Genomic DNA, 22,108 nt, shown 5'->3' on the forward strand with positions numbered 1-22,108 from the left:
CAGTAAGGATAACACACATCTGGCAGATATCTCTACTCTCCCAGTCCATATCCAGAGCATGTTGGTAATCAGTCCTGCTCTTTCCCAGATGTGGCTGGGAATGAACCTTCAACACACTGCCCTAGTCAGCTACTACTGGTGAATGACAATTGGACATCCCTGCTTTCTGCATAAGTCCTGGGAATTTTTAGCCATTCCATGGCTTTACCTGCCACTTCTTTGCTGATAACAGTTAAATATAAATCTATAACTCCATAGCCTCTCCTTGGGCCTACAACCATAAATATTCATTTGCCTTTTGGATATTGAAAAGCACCTCAAATTCAGCATGCTTAAAACTAATAATTTTCTTTCATCTCCCCAATCTCCTCCTCCTATAGCTGCTGTATTGCAGTTAATAGAAACAACTATCTACCCACCTGGATGTCCTCTCTTATTCTCCTTCTGTTTTAGACATGAAGCTATGTAGAGTATACCCTCTTCATATTTCTACTTTTTTAAAATATGTTTTTATTGACTTTAGAGAGAGAGCGAGGGAGAGAAACATCAAATCAGCTGCCTCCTGCATACTGCCTACTGGGGATTGAGCCCACAACCCTGGGTTTGTGCCCTCACCAGGAATTGAATTGGCAACCTGTAGGTGCATGGGGCAACACTCAACCAACTGAGCCACACTGGCCAGGGCTCCTTCATATTTCTTAGTCATGTCTTCTTTTCTGTTGCTACTGCCTCTGCCACAATTTGGTTCTTTATTTTGGATCGCTGGATCACTCTTCTCTAACCCATTCCTCATGTCAGCCAGCCCTCCTTTCCTCCCTCCCTCTCTTGAACTATTTGAAACACAAATGTATGCAAAATAATATAACAAACACCCATGTTACTTGCAGGATCATAATTCTGAAAAGTACTTTTTCCTTGATGATTGAATTTAAGTAAAAAGTCTAAGAATAAATTATCTTCTGTGCTTGCCTTGCTCTTAAGAAGTTATGAGCACCCAGCATGCTTTATATCCAGGTTTTACCATCCTTGAATAAATTAATCTTCTAATTGCTATTTGGATGTCAATGTTCTTGAAACTTTATGTCCTTTAGGGGTTGGAGTGTTTTGAGACAAATGTTTTGGATTCTCTTTCAAAATAACTTACCTGCCAGAAACAACAACCCATTTATTTAGCAGTAGTATCTTGAAAAGTGTTTAGCACAGCACTTTAATTTTTTTATTGTTATATAAATGTTTCTTTACATCTGTCTAAGTGAGTCTTATTTGAATAGTCACATTTCCACTGTCTGTTCCTTATTCCCTTCCTATAAATTTTTGAGACCGTTTCAGTCTTGCCAGGTTAAGTTTTTTTTTTTTTTTTTTTTTTTTAAGGATGTTCACTGTAAAAGACTTTGAATTTTGTACGTGTTAAAGCTTCAGTAATGTTAGAAAAATATATATTTAGCTGACATTTCTGCTTTATTAATAGCTATCATTTAATGACCAAAAACGTGCACAAAAAGCAGAAAGACATAGAGTAGAAGGAAGGAACTATGTCGTGACTACTTTTTTGGTGGGGCCTGTTATAGCATAAGCGTAATTCGGGTTTCAGACTGTTTTGAGCTATTTATTTCCTTTGAACCAGGGAGCCATAGTTTAAGCTGCATTGAGTGGTAGAGCATTTGCCCTCCTTGTAAAGGGAGGACTTCTGATACTCCATCAGCCAGAAGTGGAAAGAGAAATGTGTGTGCCCTGTAGTTCTTAGGTCATGTTTACTTATGAAAACTTTAGAAATGCAGGACCTAAAGGGTCAGCGTCTAGGGCAGATTTTTCTGAACTCATACTTCTATTGGAAATATTTGAGAGAGGTGAACCTTTTATTCACCCTACAATATTTATTGAGTGCCTACTGCTACTGTTCTTACCAGCATGTGGGGGAAAAGTGGAGGGCGAGGCAGAAAAGGTTCCTTCCCTGATGGGCTTTATATTCTTGTGGGAGGGAAAGACAGAAGTGAGCAATCTAATAAGTAATTTCAGATCATGATAAATGTGAGATACCTGCAACAGAAGACCTGCAGCGCGGGTGCTGCTTCACCAAAGGTGGCCAGGGAAGGCCTGGGGAAGAGATCCCATTTGAGTCAAATCCCAAATGGTGTGCAGGAACCTTCAATGCAGAAACTTGGGAATCTTTAAAACAAAGTTCAAGGGTTTGTGACTCTTGAAGGGCACTGCCCTGTTTGAAAAGTGAAAGGACTAAGAGGAGACGGAAGCATGCTGCGATGAAGCAAAGGCCTCTGGCTGGTGCATATGTGGACTGAGTTGCATTGCTGCCCTGCAAAGTGCCCTGTGCTGTGGGGCCCCCGGTCTCAGTGGCTGAAGTAGCTGCTCATGATCTGATGAACCCAGTTTCCTCAGGATAATATGAAAAGGTTGGCCCAGACCCTCCCCGACTCTTGGTTTTACGTGCTTTTAAATCTGTTGGCAATAAAAGGAGAATCTTTAGCTGGCAAAATGCATTATTATTTTCCCCCAAATATATGGCGAACTGCATGATTCACTAATGATACTAATCTTTAAGATAAGATTTGTTTAAGAATTAGTGATCTGTTAGTTAATGCAATGTGCTACATATGCTATATAATAAAGAGCTAATATGCAAATGGTCATCACGCCCTCACGCCCTAAAGGCTCAGACACTCAACACTGGGGAGAGAGGAATGGGGACCAGCCAGGCTGCGGCCCGGGAGACGGACAAGCTGCCCGCACCATGATCCCGGGGGCCAACGACTGCACCTGCAGCCCGGGAGAGGGACAAGCTGCCCGCCCCGTGGTCCTGGGCGCCTGTGGCTGCGGCCTGTGCAAAGCCGCCTGCCCACGGTCTTCTGCAGCTGCGGCCGGCCCGGGTGAAGCCGGCCCGGGTCCTGGGTGCCTGCGGCTGGCCAGAGGCCAGGAACCCCGGGTCCCAGGTGCGTGTGACTGGCCAGAGGAGGGAATCCTGGGTCCTGGGTGTGGGGTGAGGCAGAGGTGGTTAGGGGTGATCAGGCCAGCAGGGGAGCAGTTAGGGGTGATCAGGCTGGTAGGTGAGCAGTTAGGGGCGATCAGGCAGGCAGGCAGAGGTGGTTAGGGGTGATCAGGCAAGCAGGCAGAGGTGGTTAGGGGTGATCAAGCAGGCAGAGGTGGTTAGGGGCGATCAGGCAAGCAGACAGAGAGGTTAGGGGTGATCAGTCAGGCAGGCGAGTGGTTAGCCAGCAGTCCCGGATTGCGAGAGGCAGTCAGACATCCCTTGAGGGGTCCTGGATTGGAGAGGGTGCAGGCCAGGCTGAGGGAACCCCCCCTCCCCGTGCACCAATTTCATGCACCGGACCTCTAGTCTACGTATATAAAAGCCTAAGCGACCATTATGATGGATCTACTAGTCGACCAGTCGCTACGATGCACACTGACCACCAGGGGGCAGACACTCAATGCAGGAGCTGCCCCCTGGTCAGTGTGCTCCCACAGGGGGAGTGCTGTTCATCCAGAAGCCGGGCTCATAGCTGGCGAGTGCAGCTGCGGCAGTGGGAGCCTCTCCTGACTCAGCGGCAGCATATTGAGCGGTGGCAGCAGGTGCAGTGGGTCGGACTCCTCCCTGGCTGCCTGCCACTTGGCGCACTGCTATATCTCCTGAGGGGTCCCGGATTGCTGGAGGGTGCAGGCCGGGCTGAGGGAACCCCCCACCCCCCCGTGCACGAAATTTGTGCACCGGGCCTCTAGTATTCTTAATAATGAAAGGCATCTTAACAGCGCACCTTCGACCTCTCAACCATAAGAAATGAACTGTAAATTATGCCGACTTTATTATGGTTCCTTAACTCAAACAACCCATTAAGGTTTTGCAGATGTTAACTAAGATAGATCTTTCTCTTTTGTTCTTGGTGATTTATATGTCAAGGACATTGTTGTTTTAGAAAAAACAAACAACTAAAATGTGGAAACCAAAGTCTATTTCAACTAGGCAGTTATTCATTTTGGTGTGTAGAAGAAAGTCCTTAAAGCTGAAAATCTCGTTATGATAGTGTATTGCTTTCTTGGAAGGCTGACAATTGTGATTTAGTTTAGTTTTGATTTGGATTTAGTTTTGCTCAAAGCAGGAATTGGAAACGCTTTAACTATGAAATGTAGATGTACTTTTGTTTTCATCAGTGAATAGAATTATACAGTTGCGAGTTTTTGGATTTGTCACACATTTAATAACTATTTATTGAACACCTGTTACGTTGCAAGAGCTAGGGCTGCAGTGCCCCTCAGAGTCCAGTGGAACTAGTAGTAACTGCTTGGGCTCAGAGAGACTTTCAGTAGAAATGATGGAGCCAGCAGCCTCTAAAAGAAAGCTTACATCCAGCCAGCAAAAGGTCAGCCAATGGCTTTGCCTCTGAGAGCTGTGGAATTCAAGCTTTACGTATACTTCATCTCCTTAACATGAAGAGATGTGTGCTCTTTCTGAAAATATTGTTTTAAAAGTTGAAAGCAATGCTTTCGCAAAACTCAAAACCTCCCTTGAAATTATTTTACTCGGAGCATTGACCCACGGTTTAGGAATTCTTCTTGTCAGTGATTCAAACTTGAATATATGTTGTGGGTTTGGGAGGGAGTAGAGAGGGAATCCATTGTTGTGCACATGTGTTTCAGAAGCTGGAGTCATGGCAGGTTTCCACCTGGTGGCTCCCGGCTCCCGGCATGTCTGGTGGAGTGGGCAGAAGTGGACCATCAGTCATACTCATCCTGTGCCCAGTGTTTCCACAATGTGGCCCAAGGGAGTATTCTAGGAGAATCTGATGAAAGAACAGACTTTAGCCTGGGAGCCTAAGGGAATTATTAAATGGTTTTAATTAGGGGAGTGGTTAACTTGCATTTTGAACATTTCAATCTGGCCTTGGTGTGGAGAATAAATTAGGGAAGAGGCACAATTGGAAGCAGAAAAAACAGTGGGATGGAGATGTGTAGTTTAGGAAAAAGGAAACGAAGGCTGAAAATGAGTGAGTTGAGAAAATTTTCCTATGGGATAGACATCTACACTAATAAAAGAGAAACATGCAAATTGCTGTCACTTCACGACGCCCACCAGCCAATCAGGAGTGAGTATGCAAATTAATGGGACAAAGATGGCGGTGGCCACAGAGCCAGCCAATGTGAGCGGGAGGCTTGGGTCACCCCTGGCAACAGAGGAAGCCAAGCTTCCCGCCCACCTGGGCCGGCTGCCGAAGGAGGGGCCTGTGAGCGGAGGACACAGAGCCGGCCTGAGCACGCGGGAGGCTTGGGTTGCTGTCGCCCGAGCCGGCCGCCGAGGGAGGGTCCTGCAAATGGTCCTCAGCCCCTTACCCAGGCTGGCCACGCCCCCATGGGGTGAGGGTCCCCGCTGGGGGCGTGGCCAGCCTGCAAACAGCCATCAGCCCCTCACCCAGGCTGGCCACGCCCCCTAGCGGGGACCCTCACTCCATGGGGTCATTGGCTGGCCTGAAAACTGCCCCAGCCCCTTGCCCAGGCCAGCACCATCCCCAGTGGGGACCCCCACCCAAATGGGGGCATGGCCAGCCTGCAAACCATCACAGGCCCCTTGCCCAGGCCGCCCCGCCCCCTAAGGGAACCCCCACCTGATCCGGGACACCCTTCAGGGCAAACCAGCCAGCCCCCACCCATGCACCAGGCCTCTATCTATACTAATAAAAGGGTAATATGCTAATTAGACTGGGAGACCTTCCAGGACCCCTTCCAGATGTTATTCTGGACAAAGCCATGGTGGCGGGGCTGAGGTAGAGGCGGTTAGGGGCCAAGAGGGGAGGGCAGTTGTGGGTGGTCAGGCCAGGATGGGACAGCAGTTGTGGGTGATCAGGCTGGCGAGGGGGAGCAGTTGGGGGTGAGCAGGCTGGTGGGGGGGGCAGTTGGGGGTGAGCAGGCCAGCAGGTGGGGCAGTTGGGGTGATCAGGCCAGCGGGGTGGGGGGGTATTTGGGGGCAAGCAGGCCAGCAGTCAGAGTGGTTAGGGACAATCAGGCAGGCAGGCATGTGAGCAGTTAGGAGCCAGCAGTCCCGGATTGCGAGAGGGATGTCTGACTGCCTGTTTAGGCCCAATCCCACAGGAACCGTGCCTGAATCAGCAGTCGGACATCCCTTGAGGGGTCCCAGATTGGAGAGGGTGCAGGCTGGGCTGAGGGACACCGCCCCCCCCGTGCACGAATTTTGTGCACCGGGCCACTAGTCTATACTACTAAAAGGGTAATATGCTAGTTAGATGGACATCTTCCTACCATCCGATTTCCTGCCTGACAAAGCCATGGTGTTGGGGGCTGAGGCAGAGGTGGTTAGGAGTGATCAGGCCAGCAGGGGAGGGCAGTTGAGGGCCATGAGGCCGGCAGGGGAGGGCAGTTGGGGCCATCAGGCTGGCAGGGGAGCAGTTAGGCGGCGATCAAGCCGGTAGGCAGGCAAGTGGTTAGAAGCCAGCGGTCCTGGATTGTGAGAGGGATGTCTGACTGCTGGCAGTCGGACATCCCCTGAGGGGTCCTGGATTGGAGAGGGTGCAGGCCGGGCTGAGGGACACCCACCCCCCTGCACGAATTTTGTGCACCAGGCTTCTAGTTTAAAGATAGTTTGCTGTTATTGAGGTGTGTTTTTTCATTTAGGAAAGATGGTTTGATTAGCAAGCATGCTATATAGATTGACAGAAGTAACTAAAGAAAATCCAGTCTGTGTGTTCCATCTATTTTCAGAAAATTGACTTTTGAAATATCTAGATAAATTATTTTAATCTCTTCAGAGCATAGCATTGGTTCTGAGACATGAAATTTCTTAAACAATGAAAATGACATTTTGTAAAGGGATATGACATTAGCAGGTATAGGGTGTATTAAAGTGTTTTGTTTGTAATACCTTGGTAACATTTTATAAAATTTCTTAGGGATACAGAGAATCTTTTGGTTGTGCTACAATCACAGCTGACTAATTGTCTGACTTAATTGTACTTTAAATTAGTCTATAACTTTGCTGACTTGCATAAAATTGGGAATTTTTCTTCAGTATTGTTATTAGGTATGATTTAATAAAAATGACTTCACCTGTGGCATTTTGTTCAACATTGTATTTATTAGATGTTTTAAAGGGCATGGTTTTATTTTATTTGCATAATATTGAAAATTAGGCTTGATGAATTAAATGTCTGTTTTTTAGATAATTTTAACTAATGTATGAAATAGTTACAGAGGACAGACACCTTATATAAAACCAAAGGATATCTTTCAGTTTGTTGCTTGTCTATAGGAAAGTTCTCTTTCGTGAATTGTCAAGTGATTTGTTAGTAGAATACAAGAACTATTTTGGCAATTGAATCCAGAAGAAATTTATCTTTTATTTTTGTTTTGGTATTTTATTAAGGTTACTTCAAGCTATCTAATTACTTTAGGTGAATATTTTTAATTTCTTTGGGTCACATTCTTATAGCGCAAGATGACTTTTTTAAGAACGGAGAGAAAAATGGATATAGGTAGAGACATACTTAATATTATTGCAGTGAAGTCCACCAGAGGCTCACAGTTCGTGATTCTACTGTGAACCTGATGCACAGCATTTAAGAATAAGGCTTTGGCTCTCACATTTTGTTTCCTAGGTCAATTTGGCATCGTATGCCAATATTAAATATTTTGAGTTGCTCTTTTTCTGTGTAAAAGCTCTTCTTAGTCTCTTATAGTAATGTGGTTGTCAAAACGGAGGAATGGATAGTAGCGTGTGTGCTTCTGCACGTAACCAATTTCACAGTGGCTTAGCTAGAAATGAATGTCTCTCTCCCCCATTTTTTCATCATCCCAGGGTTCAGTGCTACAAGATTGGTTGCTATAAATTTAGGAGTTTTTCCATTTTTATTTACAAAGATAATATTTTCATGACTAGAGGCCTTTTCATGAACTCAGATGATATTCTTTGTTTTACCTCCTTTTTCTGTACTTGTAAACTCAATGACATACCCTTCAAACTTAGAACCATAGAGCTAGCTTGAATTATGTAATGTGTCAGCTTTCTATACAATTGTCCGATTTAGAAAAAAGAAAATGGTCCTTACATTTTAAGCGCTCCGTCTCCCTCTGCCTCCCCACCTCTATTTTGCATCCAGTGTTCAGACCTGTTTGTATTTGGCCTTTGCAGTTCTGACTAACCCTGTTCTCTGTTTCTAGTTAACAGCCCGGTCCTTGCCTGCTGTGCAGTCCGATGAGAGACTACAGCCTCTGCTTAACCACCTCAGGTAAATGAGGGCGCCGCCCTGTCATGCTTTTAAATGAGAGGGCATTACAGTGAGGAAAGCATATTAGAGTGGGTGAAACCCCTTCAGTTACCAAGAGCTTTGTTTTTTTTTCTTGGTTTAATTCATTGATTTAAGTTGAATTTTTAATACAATACACTTACGACCCTTGACTTTTAGGTACTATAGAAAGCTCTTTTAATTTAATAAAAGTATATAGACCTAATTGACAAGTTTAAGTTAAAATGAGTAGAGATGACCTACAAGAAAATCACAAAGGAATGAGCTATTTACTTAAATATCAGGCCAACACATACTTTTGGACCCCCACATATTTTATGGGGCATAGGAGAAATAGGGATTTGCTTTCCAAATACAACAATAATGTATCTTCATTTAAAAACAACAAGACAAACTTAGAAAATACAAGAGGGTAAAGAGAAAACCCATCAGCACTACTCAGAATAATTCTTTTATAATGTTTTAAAACCCAGTCTTGAAATTATACTTTTGTATAATTTGCTATTTTTTCCTTTTAAAATAAACATTGTAAGACTTTGTTAGTTATTCACATCTCTCCAAAAACATATTTTTTAGTGACTGCATGAAGTTTTCTTGTATAGATGTACTGTAGTATATTTATCCCCTTAGGGGGGCATTTAGACATTTTCCAATTCTTTTCACTAGTATAAAAAAATGTCATATGTATACCTTTATTTGTGTTTCTGACCATTTCTTTAATATAGATGTTCAGAAGTGGAATTATTGTGTCAAAACATATGAGCCATTTAAAAGATTTAAGTAAACTTTTTTTTTTTTTTCAAAAAACCTTATTCTAGCCCTTTTCAGTGTGGCTTAGTTGGTTGGATCTCATCCCATGCACTGAAAGTTTGCTGGCTCAATTCTCAGGGCACAATCCCTGGTAGGGCGTGTAAGGAGGCCGCTGATCGATGTTTTTCTCTCTCCCTCTCCCTTCCTCTCTAAAAATCAACAAAAACAAGTTAAAAAATACTTTAAACAATAAAGATTTAAAAAACCAAACCTATTCTTTAAAAACACACACACCTTATTCTGCCTGTACTTTCATATTGTACCAGATTGCCCATGTTACTGTACCCTAAACTAGCTGGGACAACCAAAACATTGCTAACTTAATCGTTAATCATAGAGATAATATTGTGATCATGTACATTTCATTTATTATTAATAATTTTAAAACATAATCTTAAAACATTTTTATTTTGGGGTGGGATTAACTATCTGTATTTTTGCCCCATTTATTGATAGCATCTCTTGATTTTTATTTGATCTTAAGTACTTTAGATATAAAGGATATTATTTCTTCATTGTATTTGTTACAAACTTTTTTTTCTGCAATTTTTTTATTATGTTGCATTATTCAGCATACCTTCATTTTCAAATTTTATGTAACCAAGCACCAATAGTGTTTTCTTTTTATTCCTTTAAAACTGAGAATGCCACTTCTCGTTTATAAATTTGGATGGATACTAATTTCCAGTATCTTTTAGTATTCTTTATTTTTTCTCCTTCCCTCCCTTCCCCTTTTTCTTCCTCTCCTACTCTTCTCTCTAGTAGCTTTTCCTTTTCAGATAGATACTTTTAACTCTGCATAACTGTTTTTGGCGGGGGGGGGGGGAGTGAGGGGGGGCATGGGATGGTGGTGGTCAGACTAACATTTCATCAGGTCTGAGCATCATAAATATTACACCTAGTTGTTAAATTTTCTAGAGCATTGTGGTAGGGAATCATGTTTGAGTCACTTCCCTAATCCCCTCTCCTGCTTCTAATCTGTTAATGATTTTACCTCCCGAGTATCTGTCTTCCTATAGTAGTTTCTTATCTGTTCTCCTTGACACCAGGTTTGCCTTCTCTAAAATACATCACATCAGTGCCAGAGTGATTATATTGTTCCCTGGCTTAAAACCATTCTATCTCCTCAATTTCATTTTGATGAAGTCTGGACTTCTTAGCCTGACATATGAGGTTCTTCTGGAAGGAGCCTGGCTTGTTTCTTTGGACTCTTCATTTAGTACCGGTACCCCAACTTCTAGTGCCACCAAAAGCCTTGAAGTTGCTCTAAGACAGCACACTTACTCACCTCTGTGCCCTTGTAAATGTCTTCCTTCTGCCTGGAATCTTCCCTCCCCTTCGCCACTTTTATAATTTGACTAACTTTTGCTTGTCCTTTAAGATATGGCTCGTGTCCCCATTTAGTCCCCATCCCCTTCCCCTCAGTCAGCATTTGATGTTTTTTATATGTATTTCTACAATACCCTATGGCTACATCTGTATTACAGAACTTATGATGTTATAATTGTCTGTTTACTTCGTTAAAATGAGCTGCTTGAGAGCTTGGGAAGTGACTTTCATATTTGTGTTTCCAGTGGCTGGGACATGATAGGTATTTAATATGTGTTTTGTTGAGTGAATGAATGTGCCTTTTAGCATTAATGTTTTGCTTTTACTTATGCATAGTTTTATAATTTATAAATCACATTTTCACAGTATTTCCTATAAAACCACTGGTATAGAAGGTATAAACCTAAAAGGGCTGAATCATACCTCTAGTTAATGCTCAATTCTGTGCGATAATGATGGATTTTCCTGCCTCCACCTCAGTATGGTAATTGTCAACTAGAATTTAGATTAACTACTGACATGTCTCTTTGAGTCCTTGAAACTTGCACAAACTGTACATTCGTTTGGGCGTTCATTCTCCATGCAGTTCACTCAGGACTGGTTGCTAGGCAACCAGGGCTAGATGCTACATGTAATATGCACCAACTGGTGTTGCTTTTTTATTATTATTAAACCAAATGGTTTTTCATTTTATTACCATGTCAGAGACATCTGTATGGAGGGTGACAGTTGATGTGCATAGTTTGACATTTCCTGTTGTACAAAGTAACCTTGTGATATGGCTTTCAATCATGTTGGATTGTCTCTTTCGGCTGTCTGAATATAATGTTTTTCTTTTACCTCCCTTGTGCTTAGGTCAAAATAGGAATGCATACTATTTGGTTTGAGAAATTCTAATGATAATCTTGTTAGGGAAAAATAATCATCATTGATTTGCATGAACTGTAATGTTTAATGTTACCTAGAGGGGATGGACAGGAGGTTGAGACTCAAATCATTATTAGATCTAATTTTGTTCAGTGCCCTAATGATCAAAGTGGAATGATGAATAGCATTTTAATTAAATTTGTCAATAAAACTAATTTAGGATGATGGTACAAATACCTTTAAAAATTGAAGTAGCAATACAGAGAAATTCTCAAATCATTTTACAAGATTTAAAGGCTCAAAAATATAACATTTTGCCACCCTAAAAATCCTAGATATTGCTTAAAAATATATATTATTTCCAGAATGTAGAGACGATAGTTCTCTAGTCAAAAGTTAAACTAAGCACAGGAAAACATTTTGCTTTAATATCTTAGGGAAATACAAACTTAATTTTATTCACTAGTAGCATCCATCCATTTATTAGTAAAAGTGAGCCTATTATTTGGTTGGAATTTAAAAAATAGACAATTTCTGTTCTCAAGGAATTTACAGTTTTGATTTCATTTGAAAGATAGACACTTAAACACATCACAAAGTTTGTAAACCTTTCTATTAAGAATTAAGCACAAAATACTTAATTTTATGAATTGAACTGTGTGCCTCCTGGAATTATTTCCTTAAGCAATGGTGTTATGAATTCCTGGTTTAGGATTCCATACTCTTAGCACTGTAGTGTCCCCAGTGGGTATGCAGATTGGCCTGAACTTTCATCTCACTTGGATGATGATGTTGTCTTAACTAAGAAGGAGAATAAAGGAAGACAGGGGATTAGGGAATGAAGGTGACTACTGAGATTATAAATTTAGTAGTTTCAGACATTTTAAACTTGAGTTGCCTGTGGAGCATATGCGGGACGCAGGGGATGTTTAGTAAGTAGCTGAATATAAACCATAGTTTAAGAGTGAGGTTTATACCAGAGAGAGACATTTGCTAACCATCAGTATATGGGTGCTGGTTAAAATCAGGGGAATGGTTGACATCACTGAGGGAGAGAGTATAGAGTGACAAGCAAAGGGGAAGTGTCTGAATAGAACCCGTAGAACACCAGTGTTTAAGTGACTTGTGATGGGCAGCAATGGAAGGAGGAGACGAGTTACAAGAGAAAACCCAGTAGAAATACCAGGGAGGAATCTTGAATGAGACAGGAACATAGCAAGGGATAGTGGTGTCAAAAATACTAAGGGGAAGATTTTAAAACGGAAAGGTAAACACTGTCAAATGCCCTAGGAAAGTCAGGTCAGAACTACATGATGTCAGTTGGATTAGGCACACGGGAGCCACTGGTGGCTTAGCCACAACGTTGTGATGTTACAGAGGCAAGTCTGATTCCCTTGAGGAATCTAAGAGTAAATAAGAAACGAGGCTGTGAAGATACAGGGTGTGTAGGCTACTCTTGGTAGAGCAGGGAAGGTAAGAGGACTATATCCTCTTCCAATGAGCTTCATGGTTGAAGAAGTGGCTTACTTTTCCTTAAGATTGAAAATATGAACCTATTTATAGATTAAGTGGGAAATTATATTTCTGGCAGATGAAATAATTGAAGAAGGAAGTTGTTAGAAGAGGTAAAAGGAGAGATGGGACCAAGAAATCAAACTGGCAAGAGCATATAAAGTACTTTAGTTTATATTCATAAAAACCCAGTGAGGGCAATAGATGGTAATTTATCATCATCCCTATTTTAAAGTTTGCTGATGGAGCCTCAGGAAGTTCATGTTAAAATCTGATTTTTTAAGTGAACTACACTTCCTCAAAAGAGATGCATGGATTATTTTATAAGACTTGACTACTTTTGAAAATTTATGCCAAGAACTTCTCCACTGGAAGAAATAAACTTGCTTAGACTTACCCCAAAATGTCAAATTCTGAAGTGCCAGAGAGAATTTGTGTAAACCATTGTTTCTGCTTTCAAGTCACATATCATTAGATATGTTATCTAATGAGTCTACATCTCAGTGTGACTTTATTGTCATTCTCACTGCATTTTCTAGGATGAACTGTGTAGTGTACTGATGTTTTAATTTAGATATATATAAAGGTGTTGGAATATGTTTCTGTGAATGTAGAAGTTTATTGTTCATAAATATCTTTGCTACCTTAATGAGGATATCCCCGGATACTTTTTATATAATAGTACTAGAGGCCCGGTGCATGAAATTTGTGCATGGAAGGGTTCCCTCAGCCCAGCCTGGGGGATGTCTGACTGCTGGTTTAGGCCGGATCCCACAGGGCCTAAACTGGCAGTCGGACATCACTCTCGCAATCTGGGACTGCTGGCTCCTAATTGCTCACCTGCCTGCCTGCCTGATCACCCCTAACCACTCTGCCTGCCTGCCTGCCTGATTGCCCCTAACTGCTCTGCCTGCCTGCCTGATTGCCCCTAATCACCTCTGCCTGCCTCCCTGATTGCCCCTAATCACCTCTGCCCGCTCCCCTAACTGCTTCCCTGCTGGCCTGATTGCCCCCAACTGCCCTTCCCTGCTGGTCTGGTTGCCCCCAACTGCCCTCCCTGCCATCCTGGTCACCCCCAGTGGCCCTCCCCTGTCGGCCTGGTTGCCCCCAACTGCCCTCCCCTGCAGGCCTCATTTCGCCCCCAGCTTCCCTCCCCTGCCAGCCTGATCACCCCTAACTGCCTCTGCCTTGGCCTCCACCACCATGGCTTTGTCCGGAAGGAAGTAGGACGTCCGGAAGATGGCCGGTCAAGCTGGTCTAATTAGCATATTACCCTTTTATTAGTATAGATAGATTATATAGGATAAGATTGCTTAAATAGGGGAAAAAAACTTTTTCAGCAGGAGGAGATGCTCTTGGCAGACAAAAATACATAATCCCTATATCTGGACTGATAGCCAGCCATATTCACTATACTGCCAAACTGGTCATTAAAAAATTGAACCACTTTCTTACATCTTACACCAAACAGCTGTTGCCCTTAAAACCCCTCTTCAGCCCCCACCTTAGGTTCTGCCTTTGCAGTTCACCCAGATTAGGTTCTGATTGGTCGGTTTCTATGCCAGTTAGCGTCAAAAGCTCTGCCTCCTAGGCAGCCATTGACTCCTCACAGTTCACCCAGATTTGGTTCTAATTTGTCGGTTTCTATGCCAGTCAGCATCTCTGGGCCTGATCCACAGCCTCCATGGCAGGTGCAGATCAGGCCCTGCAGGCCTTTCTCCAGGCCTCTCTCGGGGCCTGGACCGCAGCCTCCACGGCAGCTGCTGATCAGGCCCTGCCTCTCTTTCCAGACCTCTCTCTCTGGGCCTGATCTGCTCACCTCACCCCCCCTCCCCCCCCCCCCCCACCCACCTGCCGGCCGCCTGCCTTGCTGTGATAGGAGCCTGTGGGCTGCAGGGGAGGGACTGAGAGGTGCTCCATGCACTTCCTGGTGACTGGTCATCCGTCTGGTCGTTTATGTCATGACAGCCCCTGGCCTTTTATAATGTAGATTAGACTCTCTGGGGTGTATGTTAAAGATTATTATTTTTATGTACTACATCACTTACAAATGCCGGGTATAAACAGGTGAGACTAGAGAGGAAAACTTGCAGCCTACATTCCACATGCAATAACTTCAGTTGTGTGATTGAGATTTCTTCCCTTAAAAATAACTCCATTTCCTATAGTGACGCAGTCCTCCTCACACCTCTGCCTCAAGGTATGAAAAGAATGGGGGACAGCAATCACTTTAATAGTTGCTTTTATTTAATTTTTTCTCCTCTATTAAAGAATAATTTAAAAAACATGTATTTGTTATACAATTTTCCTAATTATATTAGCACATTTTAGCTCAACAATGAAGTAGAAATAAAGGATAAAACAAACTAGCAATGAGAAGATTGCCCATAGTAAATACATTGTATCGCATGGATTAACTTGTGATGCATCCTGAATTTGTAAGCAGATGTTTATATTGACCTTTAATTTAAAATCATTAAAAATGATGAAAGCATCTTTACTCAGTTGGTATTATGTTATTACAGACTGTTTTTGTGACTGTTTTTCTAATGCAGTACATTTGATTAATATGCATGTTTCTCTTTATTCCTGTAAAGAATATGCTCTCAAAGATTTTTATATCAGAAATGAAACCTCTGTAAGAAAGCTTTTGCCAGTATCCATAGTGGTACAGTTCTCAATATTCTCTTTTTGAACTAGTGCTCATTTTGAAATCAGAAAATCGTGTGGGCATTCCTGTGCTAGAAAAAGGTTCAGTAGACAGGGACTCCCACCAACTGAGGGCTGAAATGAAAGCCTCATGAACATGGTCCACAGGCTTCAGGTGTTTGTCAGCTCTTCCTCATCACCTGTGTCCAGCCTCTTGGCAGTCCCTTAAACTATTTATTTTTCTATGTGCAGCAATAACAAGCGTGATCATTGTGAAAGCTTTTCAGGTAACTTATAATATATTAATACATTAGAAGTAATATATTTTCCATTATTTATTGTCTTTGAATTATCCCCTTTTCCCTCCCCCCCCCCACCCCCCTGCATCTGTATGGAAAATGTGCATGCCTTCTTAGAGATGTACTTGTCAAGAGTCAGCATTTTGTTAAAATCAACCCATTGTGTTAAGGGCACTGTAGTATACTCTGATTAAGTACAAAGGAGTTGGTAGATGTTGTCCCTTAATTTGAGATGTTTATACCTGTATTCTAACACACACACACCTCTGCTCTAGCCCACAGAGCTGCAGTGCATTAATGCTCCAGCTTAATCATGTAAAGAGAGAGGTGGGAAATCGTTTGTGAGAGGTAGTACCTATACGTGATTTTGTTACCAATTTAATGTCATTTTATTGTTTTTGATAAAATTTATAAGCACAATATGTAAAATTGAAAAAATAGAAGAAACGAATCCTACCTCACCAATACAACTGCTGCTAGGCGTTTGTTGTAATCTCTATGTATATTTTTATGTAATTATAATTAAAGTGGGTAAACATTTAAAAACTTTTTAAACTTAATATATCATAACTATGTAATAAAGTAAAAAATTGGTTTTCATGGCTTTAATTATAACTGACTTTATAATATTCAGCTGAGAAGGGATAGATCTACTTAGCCATTCCCATTTTATGGGGTATTTAGGCTTCTTTGGTTGAATTAAACCTGTGAAGAAAAATTGTAGCATAGATGTTTTCCAGCAGATGGAGATAAGAACAAAGAGCAGCAGCAAACTAGGTGATGCATAGCTTTGAAGATACAAGTTCATTATTCTTTTTTTTAATAATATTTTTTTTTCTTTCATTGATTTTTATTTTTTATTTTTTAGAGAGAGTGGAAGAGAGAGGGAAAGACAGAGAGCAACATCGATGTGAGAGAAACACATCGATTGGTTGCCTCCTGCACTCGCCCTGAACAGGGCCTGGGCTGGGGAGGAGCCTGCAATCGAGGTATGTGCCCTTGACCGTAATCGAACCTGGGACCCTAGAGTCCGCAGGCTGATGCTCTATTCACTGAACCAAACCAGGTAGGGCCAAGAGAGTTCATTATTCTAATGGTGTCATGTTGCCCAGGTGAGAAGGTGGCAGAGTTTTTAACAAGTGAACCAGTGACTTGAAAAATATGGAATTCAGGGAGCTGAAATTTAAACCTTATTAGTGCATCTAGATTGGAACCTTCTGTTGGAGCCATAAGAAGTGACCACAGATTTAGTGGAGTAAAACAACACAAATATGTTTTCATACAGTTTTGTAGGTTAGACATCTGACATGGGTCTCACTGAGCTAAACTCAGGATGTCAGCAGGGCTGTGGTCCTTACTGGAGACTCAGGAAGAATCTGCTCCCAGGCTTATTCATGTTATTGGCTGGATTTTTAGTTCCTTGCAGTTGTAGGACTGAGGTCCTATTTCCTTGCTGGCTGTCAAGCAGGAACCATCTTTGCCCCAGAGGCTGCCCACATTCCTTCTGATGCTTCCCATGTGCCCTGAGGGTCCTTGCATGTGGGTCCCCTCTCAGAGCAGCAACGGAGCATCAGTCCTCCTCATGCTCCGAATCTCTCTGACCTCCCCTTCTGCTATATCGCTCTGCTTCCACCCAGGAACATTTTCTGCTGTCAGGCTCATGAGATTAGATTGATCCACATGAATATCCTGGATAATCTCCCGTCTCAAGGTCCTTAATCTTAATCACATCTGCACAGTCCCTTTTGCCATGTGACCTAACATATTCACAGGGTCCAGGGATTAGTGTGAACATTTTTAAAGGATCATTGATCTGCTTAACAGGAAGGGTTTTCTTTTGGGGTGTTTAAAACAGATTGTTGCATCACTTTTCTTCAGTGTTTCAAGTAAACCACCACTGTTAAATTTCCCTAGAGTTTTTTGGTTATCTTAATTCACGTTGCTAGCTTAATATGTTTTAAAGTTAATGAGAGGTTTAACAAATGATTTTCACAGAAATATAAATAAGTTACTGATTTTCTTTTTAATGACATAGAAAGAAGGCAGGAAAATCTTTCCTATCTCTGAATGGCTAGCTAGCCAAGGCAAATATATACCTTTGCAAACATTAGACTTTGTAATGAAGTTGTATGTCTGTGGCTGCAACTTGTGGAGGTACTTTGGTATGAGAGGTATTTAGTAAATATATGGTCACAAACTTTTTAGCCTTCTAAGAGTTTATTTTATTTATCATTCATTTAACATATATTAATGGAACTCCTCCTTGGTGCTAGACATGGTGTATGTTCTAGGGATATGTATTTATGTTGCCCTTATAGGACTTTCTGATCACAGAAAAGAAGAATTTTAGCTCAAGTAATTACAATAAATTATGATGATTTAGCAAAGTAGAGGTACATGGCTCTGGGAACACAGTGTCAAGGCGATAACGAGGCCTCATGTGTCATGATACTCTTGCAGCATGTCCCCAATTAGACATTCTAGATTTCCGTTAGCCCTCTGACACCAAACTTTCTTCAGGGATTTCTGGGATGTGGATATTGGCAGTCTTCCTGGAAAGCAAAATCTATGATTATATTTTTCAGCATTTTTTAAAAAATCTGCAGTTTCCTATTCTTCATTCATTGGATTTCTTTAAAACATTGAAAGTCCTCTAGATAATAATAAAGAAAGTTAGTTATTTTATACTGTGTTACGCCTCACGTGCCAACAAAAGAGAAAATTATGCTGGTGATACAGGGAATAACTTTCTTAAAAAGCCCAAGAAAGCACTGTGGTAGTTATTGTGACATGTTAGCAGCTGAAAGGTAACTTGTTGAGTGCTGTGCAGTGGAATCTTCTAGGCTGATGGAAATGTTCTTTATCTGTGCTGCTCCATCCAACAGCCAGTAACCACATAGCTCTTGAATGCTTGAAATATGGCTAATGTGTTTTTAAGTTTTATTAAATTTTAATTAATTAAAATTAAAATTTCAATAGCCAGTAGTAGCTAATGAGTACTTGATTAGATAGCATAGACCTGTGTCATATTTGAAATACATTTAGATAATTATATTTTTTTGAAAAAAATCACAGTAATGGTTTTTAGATTAATGGACTCCAGAGTTCCAGCTCTGAGTTGGCCCTGGAAGTTATAAGTATGGAGGTGTCATTAGAAACTGGCTTTTGAGGGTCATGAGGCTCCTATACCAGGGCAGCTCCTGCACTTGCTGGTGTGGATTTTGCCTCCTTCCACATGAGCTGTCCACCTGTACAGGACTGTAGCAAGAAGTCCCGGGGACTAGGAAAGCTTGGAGCTGCCGGCCAGCTGTGATTCCAGTGCTGGATCTCTTGGAGAGTCAGCTGATGCTGATGGGGAAAAAGATACTTTGCGAGCTCGCAATCTGAATCTAGTCACTGCCCCTTAAATTGTCTGGTCCTGCAAGGCCTGTTTATAAACCTTCCCCAGGCAAAGTTATCAGTGCTGGTGCCAGGCCAGGCCTTTGGTTGAGGTCTCAAAGCCCTAGCACATAGGGCTCTTTAAGAACTTGCAAAGGGGACCAGAAAACCCCATATTTGGGAGACAAAGGACTGAAAAAGATATAAAAAGGGACAACTTCCTCCATGTTGCTGCCCAGAATTTGAAAAACGTTTTTCTCTGGGCCCACACGTAATAATAATAATAATAATAATAATAATAATAATAATAATAAAGTGTAACTCCATTTCTCTAAGCGTTGCTTGGTTTTCTCCGGTCTTCTCTAACATTGCCATGTGTGGCCTGTGATAATCTCGCGAGTCTAAATATTTAATCTAAGATAAGGTGACCAGATTTTAACATTGGTAAAGCGGGACACCATTGACCGGGGGGTGGGGGGGGGTGGGGGGGGTTCTTGATTAAAAATTTGGTCTATATGGAGCACCAAAAATTTTCATAGAACACAAAAATAGTATTGTAATATATATTTTTAAATTTCAACATAAGTACAATTTACAAATATAATAAAAAATTATGTATAGTATTATTTTATTCTTTGACATATTTCTCATTTGAGTGAATTTTTTTTAGTAGATTGCTGTCATTGTTTAAAAGGTCATGAATTTGCCATAACATAAGTCGTAAGTGTCACTTTCAAGGCCGGCGCTAAACTTTTTGCCGCCACTATAAAATATAGATAATACTAGTACTGTCTGCTAAATTCAAGAAAATTTATGTATTTATGAAGTAAATTTATTTTATAAGTACATTTATAAATTTATTAAGTCCAAACAATGGTGGTCCAATTCTAACAACTGATCAACAATGCGAACTTTGATAAGCAGTTCTCGATAATCAGTTCTCAACAATTATTTGTTATTATTAAAGTTTAACATTATAAAATTAACAAAAATAATATAAAACTCTTATCCTGGCTAAATAGCCACATGGCCGCCGAAAACCATATATTCCCTTCCCGTTCTCCCGCCGTTCCCTAGCTTGTCACGCATTCTTTCCAAAAATCGGGACAAATTGTTAAAAATCAGGACTGTCCCGCCAAAAGCGGGACGTCTGGTCACCTTAATCTAAGAAGACCTGGTGTTCCTGACACAATTGACCTTTATTCACCCAGAGTAAAAACAAACAAAATTGGATAAATTGGGCTGAGAAAAGACAGACTACCAAGACTCATTAAAGGTTTAATGTCCCCTCAATTGTTTACAATTACTATTTAGAAAATAGTTCTATAAAAGATAACATAAAATAAATTAAAAAGTCAGTTTTTACTTAAGCTACCTTACCTTGGTCCTTGACATACTACATACATACAGTGTAAAGGGGGCCCATAGGTATAGTCATCCCACGAGCACAAGAGCGTGTCTTCCCAGATCTTACGGAGGTCTGTCCCCAACCACCCAGCGTGAAGTCACCCCAGTGCTTTGGTATTACCTTACTCCGTTTTCTTCACAAGCAACATCACTAGCCAAAATGATCTTTATTTGCTCATTTGTTTATTTTATTCATTTGTTTGTTTGATTTCTCTCCCTCCCCAAGTCCCCACCAAAACCCTAAAGCAGGCATCCTCAAACTACGGCCCGCGGGCCACAGGCGGGTGTTTTTGCCGTTTTGTTTTTTTACTTCAAAATAAAATATGTGCAGTGTGCATAGGAATTTGTTCATAGTTTTTTTTTAAACTATAGTCCGGCCTCCAACGGTCTGAGGGACAGTGAACTGGCCCCCTGTTTAAAACGTTTGAGGACCCCTGCCCTAAAGACATTGTGTCCTTGATTCTGTACTGTTATTAGAGAGCAGATGTGAGGAGGTAATCCTAGAATACCATAAACTTGGGCTAGCTGATCTCAGAAGCACTCCACACTCTGTAGATTATTTGTGGGGGGATGAGATGCCCATCAATTTAATGTATTAATTCTCCTGGATGTTAGAACTTTGTTTCTTGCTCCCCACTCTCCTCGATTTTTCATTACCACTCTTGTAGGCAACTTTTCTGTATTGTAATTATTTGAGTATCCTGGGTCAAAAGCAAATAAAAAACAGCCTCCATTTAGGCAGTCATTAAACTACTGGAATATATGCCAAGAATGCAAAGGAATATGCAAAACTTACTTATAAAATGGAGGTATTTGTTGGAGGCTTTAAATGTGTATAGTGAAAATACCGATGTTGGTTTGTAGTTTGAATACATCGTGCACATATGTATGTATTTTACTTTTAAATCAGTTTTATTGAGGTGTGGAGAGTGGCTACTGTGTTTGGACAGGTTCAAGCCTCAGACTAATGAGAGGGCACAGTCCTCTCATGGCAAAGTCACATGCAAGTCCCAGCTTGGAGGGCAGAGCCCTCCCAGCACAATTATAGCCAAAAGCTCTATTTGTAAGTTTGAACCTATGGTCCGAACACGTGGCCCCTCGTGCTTGAGTGATGTGGGCTTGATAGAGTTCAGGTGCATGTAATTGAGTAGATTCAAAACTCATGAGAACTTTGTAACCACGCCCTTACTTTGCCTCGTGGAATCTGGCTGTAAAATAAAGAGACAGCTTACAGGCTGTGGCACTGTCTCTCTCCATCAGAGAGGGCAGCGTCCCACCCAGACCCAGCTTTCTTCTCTTGTCTGTCTTTTCCAAATCCTTCACCGCCCCCTCTCAGGTTCACCCTTGGCCGTGCTGGCCCGCCACATGGAGGTATAATTAATATACTGTAAAGTGCACTTATTTTAAAGGTACAATTCAATGACTTTTGGCAAGTGTAAGGTACAAATGTTTTTGATAGAACAATGAGATGCTCCTTTCAGTTCATTGGATTGGTGCAGTTTAGAAATTGGAATGAATAGGAAAATGTGGACCGCCTGGAGCAAGATGAGGCCAACCTAAAATAAAGGTAGCAAGTGTGTTGATTATAGTTCTTAC

At 41.5% G+C, this 22,108-nt stretch overlaps 1 protein-coding gene across 1 annotated transcript in view; it reads left to right on the forward strand.

The window, feature by feature from the left end:
* The window catches only part of PRIM2 (DNA primase subunit 2), a 291,718-nt gene that overhangs the window by 160,905 nt on the left and 108,705 nt on the right, over positions 1 to 22,108 (forward strand). Inside the window, exon 8 of the mRNA XM_008138463.3 lies at positions 8,176 to 8,243. Within this exon, the coding sequence (XP_008136685.2) occupies positions 8,176 to 8,243 (68 nt within the window). The remainder of the gene's footprint in view (positions 1 to 8,175; positions 8,244 to 22,108) is intronic.

Source organism: Eptesicus fuscus, chromosome 10, assembly GCF_027574615.1.
Source record: "Eptesicus fuscus isolate TK198812 chromosome 10, DD_ASM_mEF_20220401, whole genome shotgun sequence".
Taxonomy (NCBI): Eukaryota; Metazoa; Chordata; class Mammalia; order Chiroptera; family Vespertilionidae; genus Eptesicus; species Eptesicus fuscus.